At 38.4% G+C, this 22,747-nt stretch overlaps 1 protein-coding gene across 1 annotated transcript in view; it reads right to left on the reverse strand.

Annotated features, from left to right (window-relative positions):
- The window catches only part of RRP12 (ribosomal RNA processing 12 homolog), a 35,537-nt gene extending 13,281 nt beyond the window's left edge, over positions 1-22,256 (reverse strand). Inside the window, exons 1-20 of the mRNA XM_072424826.1 lie at positions 22,055-22,256; positions 19,606-19,829; positions 18,241-18,324; positions 17,155-17,231; positions 16,974-17,079; positions 16,111-16,227; positions 15,863-16,001; positions 13,245-13,372; positions 11,582-11,680; positions 11,212-11,303; positions 10,453-10,564; positions 9,397-9,497; positions 8,953-9,067; positions 8,728-8,870; positions 7,502-7,623; positions 6,255-6,319; positions 5,593-5,755; positions 4,957-5,111; positions 3,415-3,482; positions 1,733-1,826 (exon numbers count right to left, since the gene is read on the reverse strand). Coding sequence (XP_072280927.1) covers positions 1,733-1,826; positions 3,415-3,482; positions 4,957-5,111; positions 5,593-5,755; positions 6,255-6,319; positions 7,502-7,623; positions 8,728-8,870; positions 8,953-9,067; positions 9,397-9,497; positions 10,453-10,564; positions 11,212-11,303; positions 11,582-11,680; positions 13,245-13,372; positions 15,863-16,001; positions 16,111-16,227; positions 16,974-17,079; positions 17,155-17,231; positions 18,241-18,324; positions 19,606-19,829; positions 22,055-22,193 — 2,343 coding nt within the window. The 5' untranslated portion in view covers positions 22,194-22,256. The remainder of the gene's footprint in view (positions 1-1,732; positions 1,827-3,414; positions 3,483-4,956; positions 5,112-5,592; positions 5,756-6,254; positions 6,320-7,501; positions 7,624-8,727; positions 8,871-8,952; positions 9,068-9,396; positions 9,498-10,452; positions 10,565-11,211; positions 11,304-11,581; positions 11,681-13,244; positions 13,373-15,862; positions 16,002-16,110; positions 16,228-16,973; positions 17,080-17,154; positions 17,232-18,240; positions 18,325-19,605; positions 19,830-22,054) is intronic.
- Positions 22,257-22,747: the final 491 nt, after the last annotated feature.

Here is a 22,747-nt window from a genome sequence, read left to right on the forward strand (position 1 = left end):
GGAATAGAAAATAAATCCATTAATTCCTAGACTACAGTCATTTTTTTTAATAACAGGCCCCTAACTTACCTTGTAATAAAAAATGCAACAAATGTCCCTATCCTCCATTTATATTTACAATATTTTATCATTTATATGAAGAATCGAAACACTAAAAACAGGCAACTCCATGCAGGGATCAGACTTGTACCTTATGAGCCAAGGGGCCACCAAACCTTGAAAATTCTGTAACCCAAATGTTGAATTTACTTAGAAAGCTGGTTGACCCTGCACTTATAGTACTTCCTGAGCCTTTTAAATTGTCTTTACCAGAATGAGCCTCTTCAATGGTCAGCAACAAGGTTCAGGAGGTTGTGGGGGTTGAACGTATATTGGATCACAGATAACACAGTCAAATGTTAAATTTGCCTAGCACAGCTGAAAAGATTAAAAAGTTTGGCTCAGTGTCAGCTTTGGGGTCTAAATTCAATTAACTCAATGTTGTACTTGTCTACTAGTACTAGTTTATACTGCAATGCTCTCATTTTTACCAATGTCATCCTCCCTTGTTGCCCACTATCCCATCCAGGACTGTATGCAGGAATACAATAATAATGAAAAAAACAAAACTTCAAAGGAAACCCATTATGTTCCTAGCCCATCTGTCACCTTACTAACATTACATTCTCACTGGCTGTGCAAACCATTTAATCTACAACTTAATCCCCTCTATATCCTCACCGCAAGAACTTCAGAACATGACGGTGAATATTAATGATATAATTAACCATAGAAAGCTGTGGGGAGCTGAAAGTGAAGGAAAATAATTATGTGATAGAGATAAGAGCTGAAAAGGTTGTTTTGGTAATAAAGGTCCAGGTTGTAGTGTTGGTATCCCAGTGAATCAATGACCTAGAATAGGAATACAAGGCCATGAACTGTCTTGACAACAGTAACAGATCACAGTGACCGTCCTCATTTCTATCCTGACAGCCTTTTGTCTGTCACCAGGGAAGATCTTGTTATTGTCAGTGAGATAAGTCTGAGGTTTGAAAGCCTCTAAAACTCTCATTTTAACTGCTGATGATGTGAGAGGATTTATTGATGTTTGCCAAGATCTATATTGAACCTGTGAGGCGAATTCCTTCCTGGCTGTTATAATTAATTCCCCAATGCACCCAGTTTTAAAAAGTCACCTGGATGATTCCCCCTTTCCCAGAGTAGCAGCATGCAAATAAATGCTAATAGAACAGTGATGCATCGGTTACCTTCTTTTTGAGCTTTGCATACCGAATGCACGTTCTGCACCTTTCCAAAAAACAAAACATTTTTTGTAAAGTGATAGGAGCCAGCACTGTACTAATACACCATGCTGCAAAATCTTTGCATACAAAGAAACGTTAATTCTCTGTGGTTTCCTCCTGCTAGCCCCAACTTGACTGCAGGATGAGAAAGCTGCAAAGATTCTGCAAGTGTCTTTGTTTTGCTGGAGACTGAAGATGTTCCAGCTCAATAGGCCTCCTGGAAATAATTTTGTAGGAGTATGTATCCATACTCTATAATAAATGCATCTTGCAAAGGACAATACTTCAGGCTTTTACTGATTCACTGATCAAGAACTGCAAGGAAAGGTCTTGGATTACTAATTACAACAACACTAGTGCTTGCACAAAAATTGTTGTAAATCTAAAAAGAAAGAAAGCCAATGTTCTTTCATTAATTGGATAAATAATGTGTCACCAATTTCACCTACCTCCAGGTATGGAAGAATCGTCTGATAGACCTTGGTCATTGATGGTTCATCGGCATAGGGAGCCATGGCTACAATGAGATCCAGCACAGAAAGTCTGAAGAGAGAAGAGAGTTAATGAATGAGAGTTCTGTTTATATCAAACGACTGTCGGATTTGTGGGCCATCAGGACGTGGCCAGTGGTAAGTATTATAATGAGAGATGCTTGAGCAGATAATATTTACAGGCTGCCTGTAATTCTCAATGTAATTTTCAACAAATAAAATATATTGCTGTAAAATAATTGTGCGTGTTTTCAAAAAACAATATACAAAGTAAAATGACTTAGAATCCAACTCCAGTCCAAATCTTTTCCTTCTTTGACAGTAAGTCATTGGAAAATGTCTGCCATGGGATTAATTAAGTTAGGCTTTAATGTTGGCAGATTTAAAAGGGATTTATTTTATACAGTTATAAGTTCAATAAAAAAGGCTAAAATGTAGGCTTGTACAGCACCTCAGATACAGAGGACTGGCACTGAATTCTGAAATATGGTGTCTGCAGAGCACAGCAACAGAAAAGAGCAAGAGTTGCTTTTTAATTTTTACAATAGCTGGGTCACCACACTGCAAAAAAAGATTAATGATCCTCTCGAAAATATGTAAATCATTACTTGCAATATATATATATATGACATTTATTGCTGTTTCCTTGGCTGTGCAATCCAAACGTTCAAGGGTATGCCAAAGATCACAGTGCTTATCTACTGCTTTGCAATCATGTTCCTTCCCTCTGCTTTATATCGATCACTCGCTGGGCTCAGTCTTATCCGCATTAAAGGCGGCACTGATGCAATGAAGTACAATGAAAGTGAACAGAAGCTCCACAAAAAAGAAAAAGAAAATCCAGGAAACAAGACCAGAAAATAGGAGTTTTTTTCATACAGTTTTAGATTCAACAGAAAACAAACCACCATATTAAACAGAACGTTCCTAAACTTTGCTTAAAAAAACACTGATACTGTCCATTGGGCATTCAGGGTTAAGTGATACCGGATGCTACGTCTTATCACCAATGCATGTTCCCCAGAAGTCCACCCTGAATAATTGACATTGTCAGATCTCAGGTGAAAGACTACACTGCATCACTAAAAATATCAGTAATAATTGATTTAACCCAGCACCAAAAAGCCGAACCAAAACTTTACAAGGTAAGATTTATATCTTACACCAGAAAATGAATATCGCCATCATTCTCCATTACACTGCTGTATACACCACATCCTTTAGGAAAAGTTTGGGCAGCTCTGTGTACCCAGTACAGTACTATGGAGTAGCAACATGGAGCACCATTGCTGGTTGATGGAGCAGAGAAATCTGCATGATTGGGGAACAGGTGAGCTGTCAGGTCACCTGACTTTTTAATTATTAATAATGAAATGCACACAGATCTGTCATACAGTTATGTTGTGCTGCACTGGCTTTGAAGCTAATTAAGTGAAGAACCCCTTTATTTATTTTCTGGTGCCTTTCAATATATCCCTAGGTGTAGACATTTTAAAAGAATATAAACCATTCCACCTCCATATATCCTCGGAAAATTGAATATTGTTGCTTTTTTATTCATTATGTTTCTGATCACCATACTGATATTTATTCTTAATACAAAATACAAATTATTGTAAACCAAAAACATCAAGACTTACCTCACAGCTTCCGAACTCTCGGGTTCTTTTAGCTTTATGCTTGCCTTCTCTAAGAAAGTACTGACCATCTAGAAACAAGACCAAATAATAATATCATCAATCTGCACCAAGATGTAGAATGACAATTTACATATTTGTTTTTAAAATTGCTGACTAAAAAGAAGCAGTATAGTTTTAAATAAATGTACAAAATAAACGAGTTTCAACCGTTTTATTTCTTCCTTGCAGTGGGGGAGACAGGTTAGATAACGGTCAACACTTATAACCCCCCAAAGTATGCTGATGACTTACACTACTTATTACCTATTCTACTTTATTACTTATTACTTGAGTAATAGAGTCAAATAAAGTCAAAATGTGAACAGGCAGGTTAATAATGCAGAATGGGCCGTCAATGATCGTGCTGCAAAAATAAACATACCTGCCCATTTGTGATCTTTTCCACCGCTGTGCAGCAAAGTGTCCAATACAGGCATGGCCCCTTGATACTGGCAATGAATAAATTCCCATGTGCATAGGAGCTGCTTTATTTTGAACTGGCCAATCATGGTGGTTGAAGTTCCAAAACCCAGAAAAGGATGGTGACCCAATTTTTTTTGACTGCCGAAAGGAGATCGCCTGTCACTTTGACACTAAAGTACCTGGCTATTTGTAATTTTTTAACCTCCCCGGCGGTCTGATTATGTCTGTATTTTTATGTCAAAAGCTGGACTTTGTTTTGCATGGAAATTTGTTAATATTTTAGGCATGTAATTCTTAGGAATAATTCCTGGGTATGAAAAGTTTGAAACTGAAATCATAAATTAAAATATAATAATTTTAAAAAATAATAAATTTAATACTTTTAGTAAAAAATATTTTTTTTTAATTTGTTCAAACAAGGGTACAGTAATTACGGTAACTAACAACAGTAACAATGTAATCTGCTTTTAAATTTCCCGCTCTGCCACGCCTCCCCAGCATCACATCAAGGATGCAATGCAGAAGCCGGCTGGGGATTACTGAGGACGCCGCTGGATCAATGGGAGCAGGTAGGAGTTTGTTTTTCCTGCCCCAAGTGTGGCTCTGGGTTACTGATTTTAGTACATAAAATTTACCCTGAGCCACACTGGGCATTCGCTTTAATAGGTTCTGCTTTAATGACTTTCATTGATGCTTTAAAAAGTTTATTTAAACCTAAAAACTATTTCTCAGCATGTTTGGCACCACGCCTCGCTGTGTAAAATTTTGTTTTTGGCAAACCTTTCATGGAGATTGTGCCAGTAACAGTACTTCTTGTTGCAGGCTTCTCTAGTTGTCTGTTATGTAGCCCAATAACTGAAGGAGCCCACACAGCAGGAGGACAACACTACTGCTAACTGCAAGGTAGTGGTTAGCAATTAGTGTCAGGTATTCTATATGTAAGCAGTGTGCCCCTAAAATTTTTTAAATCCATGCCCCAATGGGTAATGGCTGTTTTGATGGCACAAGGGGAACCTACAAAAAAGCGGTCAGGAAGTTTTAGGGTTTTGGCTGACCTGTGTGTGTATATTTTACACTTACCTTCTGGTCAGTGATGGTCAGATAGGAACGCACTGTATCCAGTACTGGAAGCTTGTGAGCAGTGCCCTCTCCTGGTGCAGGCGGTTGACTGTATACATTAAATAGTATAGGTAGAAAGTTCTTGGCAAACTTGCTTACTTCAGCCTTGTCCATCTCTGCAGAAATGAAACAAAAGCAATTGTCACAGGTTAAAATATAGACAGAAAGTAAAGGCTGAATAGAAGCCTCCTGGGATACATATGTAAAAGAAAGTGCTGGTCTCATGCACACCCTCTGCACCACTAAAACAAGCAGTTTTCCTAATACATTGCCTCTCAACTGCAGTAAGTATATGGCACATACATACTTGGTGAAAAAAACAAAAGTTTAAGATTTTTTTGATAAATGTTTAAACATTTGATTCACACAGCTTTCACATCTTTTTAATTAGATTCTATTGGAAAAATGTGTGAATATTGGGAGAACATATTTATCAACAAACTCTTTAAATTGTCAGGATCTATATGTCCATCTAAACTGTAAAAAAAATTAAAAAAATCATAGTCTTGACATAGCTCATCAACATTTATAACATTGAATAGGTGAGGTATAACACGCTTCAAAATGTAACTTTTATGAAAAACTGGTTCCTTATACCTGTTTCGCATCCCTTATTGATGAGTGTGCGCAAAGCCTGACAAACAGTAAGTCGAAGGTCTGGCCGATCGCTAATAGCCATTCCCAAAGTACGAGCAATCCCTTTGAAGGAAACTACTACATCTGTAGGCTTGGTACAGAACCCGGGTAGCATTGTCCAGATCTGTAAAGAAGAAAGAAAAAAAAAAAAAGAAAAAAAGGGTGAGGGTTACTATGTTTATTGTGTGGTATACCATATGGCCAAATAAATGTGATCATGCCTCCAAATTATTAAGCCGCAATGCACAAAACTCCATTAGGACGTAGCTTGTTGTGTGTGGAACAGAGGAACTCTAGTGCTTTCGCAGAGCTCTATCCACAATCCTAATAAATATCTTTTATGCCTTTCGCTTCCAACATCTGTCTCTGATCTAGCAAATTTTGTTGTAGCCGACCTGTTACAAATTCTCAATAACACTTTAAAATCTCTCTAAGTTTTTCCAGAAGAGTGGACAAGGCTATAGAAAGACGGTAATTGAACATAATATGACTGAACAAAGCCTAATTTGAAATCCAACAACATATTTGGTGTTCATATAGGCGAGATGAGTCTCACAAACTTTTGGCCATATAGTATATGTGAGCATCTTACTCATTATATAAACCCTGGAGGAAGCACTTACCTGCCACTGAAGAGTCTCATAGATTTTAGCCTCAAGATTTCTTCCTGCTTGAGCAAGTTCACCAGCTGGGGGAAAAAAGACACATTACTACACATGTATTTTTAAGTACTTATAAGTATTAAAAAAAAAAAAAACAGTATTTCAAGAAAAATGTCTAAAGAAAATGCCAACAGACTGAGATTTTACCTGGTGCTCTGCAAATAACAACCCTCATTTTTGGAATGAATCGCTCTTTTAAAGTTTTTGTTACCAAACAACAAAGCATGTTCATGATACAAAGTTTCGGCTATACATACAAGTTGAGTTAGCAGTTTCTACATTCTCTCCGCAGCAAGTACCTGTCTCTAAAGAAATCAATGCCTAGGCATAGTATTATGCTAAACAGCAAACAGAATTATCATACCATACCAATAGCCAGTGCTCTGCTATGTAAATTTGTTCCAGGCTAATAGAATTTTGCACTGACAATAAACCCAAAAGATTTTCATAATAAAAATGTAATTGCCGCTTGCATAAGAGTGCTGAATCAGCCTTTCTATACGACAGTTAACTGGGAAGCCCAAATCACTACTCAAAGGAAACAATCTCCCTGATCAGAATTTAGATTTGTACAGTGTAACCATTTAAATGGATCTCTTAAGAACCAAACAAACCCCATGAGAAGCTTGTTATGAAGTTCTATTTTCTTCCAGACATCACCTAGTTTTAAGTTCCACCTGGGATTTGCATGTGCTTATAAAACGTTACTGAATGTCTAAAGTTTTCTTCTATAATGGAAATTTCGTTTACAAAAGATAGTTTCCAGTGACAACTTTCCGATGTCTATTGAATGTCAGTACAGGGCTTCACAGGTGAAAACTCAGACATTGTAAATAGTGCCTGGGACTGTACATGGGAAAACATCACTAAAACAAGCAAGGAAACACATTACTTGTTTCCCTACAACAATCACTATCTCCAATGAAACTGCAGGACTAGTCCTTTTTAAAGCGGTGCTTTGTATTTTAAGCAAAATGTTCAATCTTGCTATTGGTGTTTTTTTAATTCACTAAATTAAAATCTTAAATCTTGAATAAAGAAAGTTTTGTGTCACCATGATGAAGACAATAGACTGCATGTTAATCTGTAGCAAGGACCAAAGTGAATGGCTCTAAATATTCTAATAATACTACACACAGTTCATTATTCCTTTATTCCTTGTTCATTATTCCTCTATAACGAGGGAAAATATGAAAGATGTGAATCACCTCGGTTTTTCAAATTAGCCGCCAGTGGTAGGAAGTATCTGGTGAAGAATCCCAGTTCTGTGTTTTTCACATGATCGCGGATCACAGGCACCAACCAGCTGCGTGGAAAATCACAGGACTCCCTGACAGAACAAAAAAAAAAAAAAGACATATCTCTAAGTTTACGTTAACAATTCACTTTGCATATAGATTTTAATGTTACATCATTTCAATTCTAATATATTCCTTTAATGAACATTTGAGTGACTACATTCATTCCCCAACTCGGTCTATGGAGGGAGCCATGGTTATCACGTCAGCTGGACTTCTAACATATCAGTGTGTGTTTATCCCTGTGTTACTGGTCAGTAACAACAAGGACACTGTATGTGTTACAAAATATACAGGTATAATTCTGCACTTGCTGAAAATGTTCTTAGCCCAAGAATACAAAAATGTAATCAGCAAACATGTCATAGGACTGGTATTCTGCAATATACAACATTTTTGTTCTAGTCTACTTTGCATGCACAACAGATTTCTCATTCTTGGCAAGGCTGGTGTATTGCAGCCTCAATTAATAAACAGATATCTGTAAGTGTGAATGAGAAATCTACTGAGTGTTTTTTTTTTTATTTTCCACATAATCTTGCTGCAGTCGCACAGTCTTACTTCATACTAGTTTATCTGCTTGGAATGTCTTTTGAACTAAATCAAACATGCACTGAAATATAATGTAATATGTCACTGCTGAACTTTGTCTGAAAAGTTTCATCGACCTGGAACAAACATGCAACAAGTACATATGCTCTTCACACCTGTTCTGGGTACATAAAATATATGGCCAAAACATGTGGTAATTGAGTTCAGGTGTTTACAGTGACAGTTACCAATATGATGTGTGGTTGGTAAAATGCCCCAAGCATAACCCTACTGAACACCTTTGCAATAAAAATGGAATGGTAACCATGAACCATGTATTTTTTATTAAAAACAGGTACTCAACCTTATATATGCTCTATTGGCTGAATGAGGGAAAAATCCCACAAACACACTCCATTATCTTCTAGAAAGCCTTCCAAACAGAGTGGAAGCTGGGTGGGGTAGGTGTATCTATGTCAATTCTTATGGTTTTGAATTGGGATCCCAACAAGTTCATATAACAACTACACCTTATGACAAAATAAAATACTAGGAATTACGTCTATGTGAAAGGAAGATAAAGTAATGTTCAACAGTGTACTTACTCTGTGCCATCAATCTGCAGAGGGATGGCCTGCAGGACTACCTCTGGTCCCATGCCCTCCACAGCTGCCCCCACTGTATGGTCCAGGTCTCCGGTGTGTGGAAAATGAGGAGAAACCCTAAGATCAGCTAGTGTCTGCAGACACTGCAAAACAAACCATTTTAGTAATCAGTGAATAGTATTAGGAAGACTTTTATTATACTAAAATCTTAATTCATCAACTTACTTTTTTCATAAATGGATGACAGAATTTTCCTGCAACCTCAAAGAAAGTCTGTAGAACTTGCAAGACATAGGACCAGGAAGAGTGAAATTTGTATGATAAACCATCTTCTACATTTCTAGTAATGGCAAAAAAAGAAGATACTAAATAAAGCTACAAATGTTACAATACTTTTATACTAATCAGTGACTAGCAGCAAATAAATTGAATGGACTGATCATGATGACCTGCACAAAAAACATTAGCAGTTTGCTACGTCAAGCACTTGTGAAACAGTAACTGTACAGCTTCATAGGCATGGGGGGACAATCTAAACAGGCCCAAAAATAGTTGAATAATACATGACAAATTTTTAGTAAGAATAAAACCAGGCGACACAACACAGGAACTATGGTTCCTAAGGTTTAGCATACTTGGTACAATTATGAAGCGTACGGAGGGACTTACTTGAACATTTTATAGATGTGTCCAGCCGGTCCTGACACTGGGGTAGAAGAGACACTTCCAATGTCCTTTACATGAGGGCCAACACACTCTGCAAGAACAGACTGAAAAACAAACACAGAAAAAAGATTAGTGTCATCATTTTGGATTATCTTAAATACATTTTTAAAGCTGAACTCCAATAGACATGCAAGCTCTGTATTTAATAATGTTATCACGGATAATAACACAAGTACAGGTATAGATGAAAGAATTGTGTGTATAGTATGTAATTCTTGCTGCCATCATTCCCGTTACCTCCATCTGTGCTACTTCTAGGTGCCTCTTTGTGGTATTTTATACCGGTCTCTTAGTTACAAGACCCAAGTAACAATCCTTTATTTGCAGCTGGCTGACACCAGTGAAAAAAATTAGAACTACTTGTGTCAGAAACCATTACCATATGCCTAAAAATACAACCTGGTAGCAGAATCCCCTTTATAGTAAGGAATGACCTGATACAAAATTGTAAATCACCCATGCAGGGCAAAACACAGATTTGCTTTTACATTGGACATCTTTACATCTTCATGTCTTCTTATGACACTTGTGTTCACGCACCACAATTAAAGAAAATACCTGGTGCTTACAGGTATGGAGAAGCATGTGAAAGTACAGAGTCCTGGCCCAGCATGGTCACATGAAGATGGGAAGAAAGAAGTTACGTATATGTAAGCTCTGACTTGAGCAGCTTTGTGTTTCTACCAGGCTATCATTTATTGCTTCTGACAGCTGGTCAGACTTGAGAGTAAGTAAAAAATAATTATGTGCTACAGGGGTGGTGGTAATACAATAAACCTGTTGGTATCTATAGAATTCCCCTTTAACAGCTTATAACTGGAAAACAAAAAGGTACACTATCCATTAACCATCTAAATTATTGTTTGCTAAATTAAATATGGTTTTCTTTTTACCATGTATCTGAAACAGTCTGAATGAGGAACCAATCACAAAAGAGCACCAAACAGATCTTTTGTCATTGCAGGTGTTGCTAACTTTTGTGGTAAGGTAGATATTTACCTTAAGGGTTCCGGTAGCTGCAGAGACAACTTGCAGGTGTGGAGACAGCAGGCAGTTCATAGATGTGGAGAACAAGCGAGGTAGATGACCCAAACTCAGGTCACTCTGCAACCTAGAAAAACAAACCGTTATAAAATGACCTTGGTTGCCACACACACTGAGTCTCAGATGTCATGGATATTTGGTAAGAGGCAATGGGTAAAAAAAGTATTACATGGCAAAATGATTAACAGCATCAATACATTATTCTCTCTGGTCATTGATAATGAATGGGCAAAGTGATCAATTCCCTTAAAAGTTGTATAGTATCACACACCTTCCTAAATACTTTCTCATAGTCCATGAAGGGTGCTGTAATGAAATGGAGCCACCATACAATCATAAGAAATGGGGGACAGCAAACTTTGGTATATTGATAATCCTCTTGCTTATTCACAAAAGCAAAGACAAGACAAGCAGTCATTTTAGGACCTTGCAAGATCCCTCACTCAAGGTGTAGAGTAATCAATGTTCTCCATTTTCTCCTCTGTGAATGCCAATATGGAGGACGATAGCCTACAGTATCCCAAAGAAGGCATAGTACCCTACAGACATCCTCTCAATACCCTCAATAGTTAGCATATGTGTTATATGCTAACTATTGAGGGTATTGATAGAGGATGCTCTATGCCCAAAAGTCATATAGTTTTAATAAAAACATGACAGGGCTGTCAGCAAAATAAAAACGCAAATAATTTAAGAGGCAGAAAAAATTCTTACCGTGACAAATTTATGTGAGCTTTTTCCATTACTGCCAGCCAGGCCAGTAAAGGCTGCAGGTCATTCTCGTTGGGTAGATAGTCATACAGGGCCTGTCACATAACATAAGGATACATTAAGTTAGTGCAAAGCATGCTTAATGAAGACAAAATAATTATAGTGGCAGATTCCCTATGTTTCAAGCTGTGAAAGGAGACAGAAGACAGTTTATTTCTGCTCAAACCTACAAAAGCACACAAATATGTATCTGAAAAGTTTACAGAATAAGAAACTTTTTTTTTTAATGCAGGGAAACTAAAGCACTCAGTAAAGCTATAAAATTACTAAAAATATGTTTTTGGTTTACAGATGTAACCAGTAATATACTCACAGTGATGATCTGGGCATTAAGCTCAGCAGTCAGGGCGCTGGTGTTAGGGAGAGCGTTGAAGAGAGCATGGAAAGCCTGCATGGCACACGCAGTAATAAGCTGTGGAAACGAAAAAAAGAAACTTAAATAAGCAACAACTTAAAAAAATAAAATGTATTAAATTAATAAACTATAACATTATTGTAATTACAGTGCTCAACCCAGAAATTTTTTTTAAACTGGGTGGAAAGTAATTGTAGGTGGGTGGAAGCCCCTGATTTGTGACCAAAATTGCCGGGTGGTGTGCCCAGCTAAAAGGGGCTGGGGAGAACACTGTAATTAGTTGTGCCATAAAGACATGAAAGTGTCAGTGTCAACAACATGAACCTTAATTGACAGGTGCATTTGACCTCCTGATTTACATCAAGTGGGTTTTACATTTCCATGCAATTATATGAGAATTTAAAACTTGCTTGAAGCCAACAAAAGCCCTAAATGACCTAAAAAGTAATTTTCAGCTATGCAATTGTATTAATCAAGATTGTGCCAGCTGCATGCTGAATATGAGGAATTCACTACAAAAAGTACATGAAAATGGAACCAAACCCTGTGTATACTCACCAGTGACTTTCTGCAATAAACCTCTTTCTGATGACAAATGTTTAAGGTTTCACTTTACTGCAATGGATTTTTGGTTTACATACAACTACGCTGAATTCCTAGTGCCACTGTCTGGCTCATACATGGTCTAAAAACTAACATGGAGTAAGAAATTACTCTGGCATCATAACCCCAAGCTTAGTTTGAGTTTTCAGTTTCACCTTCACTGCAATCGAAAACTAGAGATGTGTGTGTAAGAAAATAAAATACTTTATATTCCCACTCCTAGTGACTACAATTCTTGTTTGCAGAGCTTCACAAACCATTGGAATCTTCAGCACTTTATGCTGGTGAAGTGGCATAAGGCACAAAGTGGGTGATGTGAGCACCCTGAGACGAGAGGGTAACAAACAAACCCTGAAGTGTGAGATGCAGAAGACTCCAACAATTTGGTCCAGCGTCAAAAAAAAGAAAAGATGGGAGTCACCAGCAGTCAGTTATGACTTCCTGAGTTGCAATTAATAAGCAGAACGTGGGTAATGAACTTCCAAATCACTTCATCCATTGGTCATTTGTGTTTACGATTTTGAGATTATATATATATATATATATATATATATATATATATATATATATATATATATATATATATATATATATATACTGCCATTCCAGTCAGTGGCAGTATGTTTTATCCACCCACTGATAAAACATGGCAGTAAAAAAAAGCCAAGAGGACAGGATTTTAATGGTTGCAAGCATGATATGACAACTGAAAAATCAAAGTACGAAGAAGGGTAGAACCTATTTAGCAGCCGTGGCAATAACACCAACTGACAGCTAAGGCACGTTGAATAACACTTCATAGTATTTACCAGGGGGAACTGTCTAAAGTAAAACTGCAGATAGCTATGTCGATAAGATCCAAGCATTTACAGCAGCATTACAGAATAGAAATCTAGCAGTCACGTAGTGCAGGAATAAAAAAGACTTCATTCATGTAATAGAGTCCAGCAATCCTACAAGATACACTGGGTATAAGCTGAGCAGATATGTAAAGAGTAGAATTTCCCCCATCACTCACCACATTGTTCAAGGTCATTACTTTCAGCAACGTCTCACAACAAGACTTCACCACACTGACAGGGAAACACGGTAGCAAATCCTTCAGCAATGTCAGCATGTGTAGTGTTGTGGTGGCTTCTTTATTGCCTGATAACAAAGAAAAAAAATATACTGTTATCAGGTCTGCACAATATTAATGAAAGCTCAAAGAAGGCATGAGATTCCAGGTCATTGTGGGCTGATTGTCTAGTTACCACAGAGCACTAAAATTCAAACCAACAAATCATACTTAGATAAGGTCCAGAACAATACAGCAGGGTCACCTACCTAAGTGATTAGCCCAACATTGCAGGTTTTTATAAACAATAGTTCCAAATCCCGATTACAATACATCTCTATACTAAACTGTGAAACATACATTCTAAAATGCTTATGGTCTTCACATAATTTCAGGATATTTAACGTTATTATTTGCTTGTTCATTTCAAGCATCAACATTAAAAAAAATTAAAACTATTGGTTTAAATGCACCTGACATAACTCCACAGTTATGCATGTCCTAAGTAAGCCCTTCCCCTGCCAGCAAGCAGCCATTTATCTTACCCATTAGCAAGAATTGGTGCAAAAAACTGCACCTTGGCATCAAGAAAAAGTAAAGTGTATGACTGGTAATACATAAATCTTCATCCCAATCAACAATTCCTTTACCCCGTGACCAATGTACTCATCTTGTAACAGAGAAACATGATCAGCTGCCGTTTCTCCTTATTAACATTCTGTTTTACCTATGCTTCCTTTCCTATCCAGGTAGTCTCCGGGTTACATATGAGATAAGAGACTGTAGGTTTGTTCTTAAGTTGAATTTGTATGCAAGTCGGAACAGGTAGATTATTTTAATAAATGCAATTAAGACAGATGTTTGTTTCAACATAATATTAGGCAGTGTGGTGTCAGTTACTGTAGAAAAACCTGTGATTTAATCACAATTAAAGCAAAAGATGATGCTCAGCTGTGTTTAGCAAAAGATTTCTTCTGTGTGTCATGCAAACCTCCCCCTATCAAGCCTCTAAACTGCACACGAGGAAGCAGGGAAGCCCCATTCATATCTAGGAGTCGTCCGTATGTCGGAAGTCCTTAACTCAGAGACTACCTGTATTCCAAATCAGCTCCTGCATTACCATCATTTCCAGCTGTGTTCAGCTTTACTTTTTAAAAAACGTTCCTTAACCCCCCTAGCGTTCTAATTCTGTCATTTTTTGATGCAAAAAGTGATCCTATTTTTTTTGCGTAGAAATTTTTGTTTATATTGTGGGCCTGTAATTCTTAGGATTAACTCCCGGGTATAATTATTATATTTATTTATTATATTAGAATCATAATTTATAAAATAATACATAATTATAAATCATTATTATAAAAAATAATGAAATATTAGCCCAAAACAATGTAATTTATCCAAAAAAAAAATTTTATCAAAAATTTCCTTCTGAAATTTTCCAAACAAGGGTGCAATATTATTGATAAATAATAATATAAATTATATGCAGATTTTAGAAAAAAAAATTTACTTCAATTCAGGAAGTGATTAAAAAGTCATTAAAAGGTCAGGGCTAATAGCGTGCAAAATGTAAATCAGGGCACTGGGCAATGATGCTTGGTGCACTACAATATGTATTTATACTTTTATTATATGTTTTGATGTGTTTTTACTTTAAAAAAAAAAATTTTAAAGCAGATTACATAGTAATCTGCTTTTAAATTTCCCGCCCCCAGAATCCATCACTCCACCGCATCATCCGGAAGATGTCACACATCTTGCCGGGTGATGCGGTGGGGATGTCCCCGCCCTACTTCATTCCCCTGCTCGCATCTCCCGGAGGCTGATCTCTGGGTGATGCGAGCAGGAGAGTGAGCAGCGGGGACATCATCCCCTACTCCCGGAGGGTGAGATCAGCCTCCGGGAGTAGGGGATGTCCCCGCTGCTCACTCTCCTGCTCGTATCTCCCGGAGGCTGATCTCCGGGTGCGGCGAGCAGGAGGGTGAGCAGCGGGGACATCCCCTACTCCCGGAGGCTGATCAGTCTCCGGGAGTAGTGGATGATGTTCCCGCTGCTCACTGTCCTGCTCGCATCACCCGGAGATCAGCCTCCGGGAGATGCGAGCAGGAGTAGATCCAGGGGGTGCTGCCAGCGGGAAATCTCCGCTGGCATCACCCTCTGGATTTACCATTGGTGCATCGCATCTAACTGCAGATGCGTGCAGCGGGGTGGCGGGGACCCCCGGGCAGGCTTTAAAAGCAGATTACTCCGTAATCTGCTTTTAAATTTCCCGCCCGGCCACGCCCCCCGACGGAGAAGTGCCCCGCCATCGCAGCGGCATCCTGCGATCGCCGCTGGACCGCGGGGATCAGGTATGGGGGACCCCCAAAGGTACCCCGAGTGTGACTCGGGATTACCGCTTTTTGCAATTTTTCCGGCCCCGAGTCACACTCGGGAACACCCCTTAGGGGGTTAATCAAAACACCTATATTTAATAAATTTACATGCTCATACATCTCTCTTGCTTCTATACTCATCTCCTACTCTTTCCCAAAGTTCTGTGTCTTCATACTCATTCTTTGCACTAATGAAACACTTACCTCCCGACTTCTCAATCTCCTGGATACAAAACTTAGCTGTGGACTGGGCAGCTGGATGGTAAGTAGGAGCAGAGTCTGTAAACATGAATTCGCTACCCTTTAAGATGGAGCACACACCAAGCTGAGCAGCCTTTCTCACCTACAACAAATACACAAAATTAAGTCAGGGTCAAATCTTATACAGTAACAGCAAACTGATGAAAATGTATTTTCTACGGCTTCTCCCTTTTACATTGTTTGCAACTTACTTTTGGTTTTGCATGGACAGTGAAGCTCAGTAAGCCATGGTACACTTGCAGAGTGGAGGGATAACTCCAGGCTGACAGGTCTTGTTTCCGAAGCAAGACTGACAAGCACGAAACAATCTGAAAAGAAAAACATTATATAAATAAATTGAACCTAGAATCATAAAAAATGTCTGTAGAATTGGGTCCTTCTCCCACTAGTGGAAAACAAGTTATTTCTCCTATTTGCATGTTTCTTAGCTGACTTATGGAGTACAGTAAGTAACAAAGAATCTTTACGTGCCTAACTGATCTGGAGTGAAATGCAAAATAAACCCCTTGACTTGATTGACATGTTTGCGATGATAAAATGGCATTTACTAGTAGAAAAAATTGAATGTATAAAACTTCAAAGCAAGATTATGCTAAGAGAAAAACATAACCTCTTTAAAAAATGCTACATTGACTGGAAATCTGTCCAGTTTTAGTTCACTAACCAAAACCAGTATGCAGAAGTTAGAACATTATTGTGACTGATTCAAAAGTACTAATGCCCTAAAACTCTATTGCTACCTCGCACCAAAGTCCATCTCTGGGAAAAGTTAGGAAATAGGCTCAGGAATGGAGCTCCATATTGTTTTAAATGAATAAAAACGACCTGCTTTTCAGCTTTTTATTTCTCCCCTGAACTCCAGCAATGAGATCTCTGCCAGGAATTATGACTATATTTGTTTCTCCTACTGCATTCATCACAACTATAAAATACAAAAATATATTTATAAGTTCAGTTTAAGAAGCATCCACCAGAAAATAGTGTTCTTTGATTTTCCAATGACATGGTAATCTACACACAGGATAACATGACAAATGGCAAGAGCAACACTTACCCATCTAAGAGCTGAGGTGCTACCACTTGTGGCCTGGGAAGACATAATATCCATGAAGGCCTTAGATGTATCGGAAAATTTCTTAATCAGCACAGGACCTGGAACCCTGAAATACACCTCTAGTTATTGAAGGATACATGCTCAATGCCCTACATACCACTAGGTAACAAATTAGACTTACCGTCTGAGAACCAGATTCAGAAGGTAGGCAACAGCAGCCAGGGACTCTGTGGATTCAACAGCTTCTAGAGTGGTCATCTACAAAGACAGAATGACATATATGTAATATTGTACAGCCAAACTCTGGGTGAACTCACGATATAATTTCATTATTAGTAAAATCGGGAAAAAAACAAACTAGTGAATGAATTTGTGCCTACTGAAACTGCAACGGTAATTATCTTGCAAGTTCTTCCTCGGTTTGAATGACTTTCCTGTAGGGGCTCCTATTTGTACTTATATTTTAGGCAAGAAGGACTAGAAATGTAATTCTGCAACCTTCTCTCCCCACACCTATCACAATCGCTATTCAAATAGGTGTGAAGTCAAAAAGACACTAATGACAATGCTGAAAAGAAAACAGAGGGCTATAACACACATCAGGATCTATTTATAAAGCAGGGAATCTTACATTCCCTGAAACATTTCCCTATACACAGACCTGTCCGCAGTCCACCTAGGAATGTCAGATTCACTGCTTTATAAATAAACCCCATTGAGTGAGCAATTTGTTAAGTGTCTCAGCTCCTTTAGGTAAGGTATATAACTCTGCATAGTCTGTGTAAAAGCTGCGCCTTCCTATTTTCAGAATATTATTATTACACAGTATTTATATAGCTCCGACATATTACACAGCGCTGTACAAAGTCCATAGTCATGTCTTTAGCTGTCTCTCAAACGGGCTCACAATCTAATGTCACTACCATAGTCATATGTCATTAATACCGTCTAAGGTCAATTTGGGGGAAGCCAATTAATTTAACTGCATGTTTTTGGAATGTGGGAGGAAACCGGAGTACCTGGAGGAAACCCATGCAGACACGGGGAGAACCTGCAAACTCCATGCAGATAGTGTCCTGGTTGAGATCCGAACCTGGGACCTAGCGCTGCAAAGGCCGGAATGCTAACCTCTGTACCACCGTGCTGCCGTATGTGTAAAATGTAATATGTAAAATATTTATATTGAGTGCAATTGTCAAATGTTGTAATTACTCAAAATACATTAGACAAAATAAAATAATGTCAGAAATGAAAAGAAATCACTCACCAGTGCAGCAAAGTATTCTGTTTCTGTCTCCTTTCCACCCTGAGAGCGGATCACTTCTGTTACTGCAGCCAGAACCGCACAGATCTAAGACATAACCAATAAAAAATGTTTTCTCATTATTTATAATTAAAAGAAAACACAATTTGCCAAAATATATACTTTTTTTCCTTCTTTGATTCTGTAAAAATAAAAAATATTCCTTAAAATAAAAAATATATACATACACACTACTGTAAATTAAAAAAAGTTATACATTTTATTCTGTACTTTTTCCTATTTTAAATTACTTTAACATTACAATTGTGGTACAAAGCAATGCAATGTTTTTTTTTTTCATATGAAAAGGCCATTATTTTTTTTTTTCACAATTTTACAATAAGCTGACATTCTTCATGTAAAAGGATCACCTTACAACAAGGCCAACATTTCTAAGACAGAAAGTTCTCCTTTACTGGGGTGACAATATAGCAGAGTTGTTCTGTAATGTCACCTCTATGAAGACAACCTTTGTGTCAATAGAACACTGGCGCTTACGGGACCACAACAAAGTTATATTTTACAAGAATGCCAGCTTACTGTAAAAATAGGTTGCTTTACCCCACTCCCATGCCTATCAAAGTTTACTCTTATAAAGTTTACTCTTCTCACTCATATAATTGAAACAAGGAATATACAAAAGTAACAAGGTCACATTGCATCACTCTCTCGGGGTCTGAACATTATATATAAACACTGTCAGTTCATTGTTTGACAGAAGCCAATTCCACAAAATTGCTGTATTTGTACAGAGACTCCACGCTATCATTTTGACAATTATTGATAAATGTGAGGGGGGAAGCAGAGAGACAAAAGGACACATGCCATATATATATATATATATATATATATATATTTTTTTTTTTTTTTTCCTTAGGACATGTGTTGCTACACATCCCCTGTGGACTTTGATTAAGTACATTGAGGTGTCCGTAGGATGCCCAGTTTCCACAGCATGACTTGAGAATATTAACCTCCTGTAAGTTACAGTATGTAGTTCCATAGGGAATGAATGGGGGCGCTACTACTCACAGTCTGCGGCCGGCAAATGTACAGACGGTGGTTCTATAAGAACCAGACCTGCCGTATGAGTGTTCAAGTGGCTGGCAAAGTGCCACGTGGGATCGCTCGATCCCAAGGCAGATCTGAACCTGCGCTTTTGAATGCTCATATTTCTAGCAAGATAACCAGATTTTCTTTATGCCTACTTAACAAATATTAACAAAACTTTTTTTTTTATATATTTAACAGTCAAAGGTGAGCAAATTAGATTGTTAAGGTTTACAGAAGCTTTAATTGGTCAACATATTAACAATAAAAGTGACCAACCTCCTTGTGAGCAGCAGAGTTAGATTCCCAAAATCTCTGAACTTTGCTGAATGTGACATTGGTGCAGTCAGACAGGCCACTAAGGAAAGTAGCTCCAGATTTTTCTGTGATTGCCATTTCATCCGCATCTTCCATGTGGTCATCCGGCTTCTTCTGTACAGACAGCGAACCTGACTGGAGATCATTGTGGAGTTTTAGTGCGTCTACTGTCAGGTCACTTTTACCTACAAAGAGAAAACAAAAACATGTTAAATGAGGAAAATACAGAAGCTATGGTCAAGCCAATGACAAAATAAAACAATCCACTCATTGGGGTGTGCTGTGGACGTCCTGCTGCTCACCACCACACACAAACAACCAAAACTTTAGGGACGGGTACATCGATTTCCAAATACCATTACATCAAACAATAACCCTGGATAACCAATGAATTATATACCAAAACACTGAAAATACATGGGAGAGGAGAGAGAGATAAATGCCTCAATATAATATACTTGAAATCCCGATACAGATCCGTTGATGAAGAATACACATATAATATAGCTTGGAAATATATGTTTGAACACAATTCACTCTAGGCAGCACTATTTCACACAATCACACGAAAAATTGAGCTTTCTTACATAATACAGCCAGACCCTATGATAAATATGTGAAACAGGGAGGCATTGAACCTACTGTCTCTCACCTATTCTGTATAACCATACTGTAAATATATGTTCCTAATCTCATTAATCCCCTGAGGAAGCCAGATAGGGCGAAATGCGTCGGGTACTGAGACACCTTCTGAACATTTGTTAAATAGCTTTGTACTAAAGAATCAATTTACATTTATATTTGCCCGCAAAGCCTGTCTGCTTCTACACTTCTATGTATTTATGTATATCCAGGCTGGGCATACTTTTATAAAGCTACATAATCAGAATCTTCCTAGATATCCTTTCAAGACAAGAAAATAAATTTCTTCTTTGGTATTTTTATACAGCACCGAAAATATTCTATAACACAAGCCCACATACCCCAATCTGAGGAAAAGCAGTAAGAGAAATCAAACATATAAAAAACACACACACACATATATATGTTTTCATTGTATAATGCCGCAGACTACAGTGCAGTGTATCCCAAGTATGCAAACCCCATGCTCTAAATGCCACCCAGTTCAGACACATTTTATTTCCTTTGCAGTTTTGTTGTTCAGAAGGTCCCATAAACATTTTTTTAAAGGCTGCCACAGCTTGGTACTTGAACTTCTCTATCTAGCTTTAAAGCTCTCTGACACATTAATCCAGAACAGCTGATCTGTATGTGTGTGTGCCATATCTCTGCCTCCGTACATGGGAATAGCAGCCTAGTGATCACCAAAGTTCATTAAAGTTTAACATAAGTTCCACTTTTAAAAATGCTCAATCAGGCTGGGCATTATTGCAGAAAGGGACAGCGAAGTCCCTTCTGCAATCATCCCTCATATCTGCCTGTGGCTCCAGGTGCTGCATGGTTGGCATGATAGTTGGCAATCCCAGCTTCTCCTGCATATGCCAGGAATCAATAAAAACTCCCACACTAACCGCCTGGTCAATCAGGATTGCTATGGATTGTTTTTATGAAGCGGCATGTGACATAATGGGCAGGTATCATGGGTTTAGTTCCGCTTTAAAAGCCTGATTACAAAACATTTTTTCAAATTCCTCCTTACCTATAATACAATAGTGACAAAAATATAAGAATCTGATCAAATTCACCAGCACATCATCAGATCAGTAGAAGAGTAACAACGTATTTACATAAGTGATAAGAGATGTTTTGGGGGTTCGGGTTATCCCCAATGACCAGGCAACTGACTGCTGAGTCTACTCTATACCATTGTCATCACTTACGTCATTAAATTGTTTCTCGTGTATCGATCTGCTGATGACTTTTATGAAGATATGGTCTTCCTTGGATCATTGCGGCATTCCCATACACCTGCCGTATACGTGGCCTTTAGAGCAACAACAACAACGCTGCCACTTTCCAAGCCTTCCTCATCACTAAAAATGTCTATTTGTTTATGACACACAGGACAGATTTCTCATCACTTCCTGTTCTGACAGGAAGGAAAGGGAATGTTCTCTCAACACATACAGCAATAAAACCTAATAAATACCCTTTCTGCTTTATCCATGGCAAAAGTTTTTGGCTGAATTAAAGTTTTATAGAGAGTGTGGCCTTGCATTCATATAAACCTGAATATTTGTGCAGCATGTGGTGTGCACAGATTGTTAGTCACTGCTTTGTAAAGGTGCTGACAAATAAATAATGACACTAATAACACTTGTATATATTGTGATCCATGCTCTTCATGTCAATTAATCACAATGACATTTCCTGGTTGCTGTGTTTGTGTAGCAGCCTTTTCATACAGAACACATGTCAGCACGAATATTCCTCTGCTGCCAGCTCTTACCTGAGGGGCGGCTGAAGAATCTGCTCCGTGCGGCCTCTCGGTGTCTCCTGGCCTCGGGGTTGGAGTCACTGCTGTGCCCCTTCTTCCAGCGCTTCACTTTCCCGGCAACACCGGAGCGCAGTTTCCCAGATTTCCCCATGGTTTCAGCTACTCCGGAGCCACGCTCTACCCACGTGTGGCTTCCAACACACACCGCTTCCGGCCGGATACAACTCTATGGTGACAGAACCTTACAGGCAGAAATTGGCAGCGCTGCCCTCTGCTGGTACTGTATGCGCGTTACAGAAAGAAAAAATCTGCACATAATATTTACTGCCCTCTGCTGGTACTGTATACGAAGTACGGAAAAGTCAGTAGGTAGCCTGTGCTGTCCTCTGCTGGCACTATATGCGCGCTACAACAAAGAAAAGTCAGCAAGTTGACCTGTGCTGCCTTCTACTGGCAGTGTTTGCACACTACAACAAAGAAAAGTAATCAGATTGACATGTGCTGCCCTCTACTGGCATTGTTTGCGCGCTACAACAAGAAAAAGTCAGCAAGTTGACATGTGTTTCCCTCTACTGGCAGTGTACGCGCGCTACAACAAAGAAAAGTCAGCAAGTTGACCAGTGCTGACCTCTACTGGCAGTGTATGCACACTACAACAAATAAAAATCAGCAAATTGACCAGTGCTGTCCTCTACTGGCAGTGTA

Source organism: Pyxicephalus adspersus, chromosome 10, assembly GCF_032062135.1.
Source record: "Pyxicephalus adspersus chromosome 10, UCB_Pads_2.0, whole genome shotgun sequence".
In the NCBI taxonomy this organism is placed as follows: domain Eukaryota; kingdom Metazoa; phylum Chordata; class Amphibia; order Anura; family Pyxicephalidae; genus Pyxicephalus; species Pyxicephalus adspersus.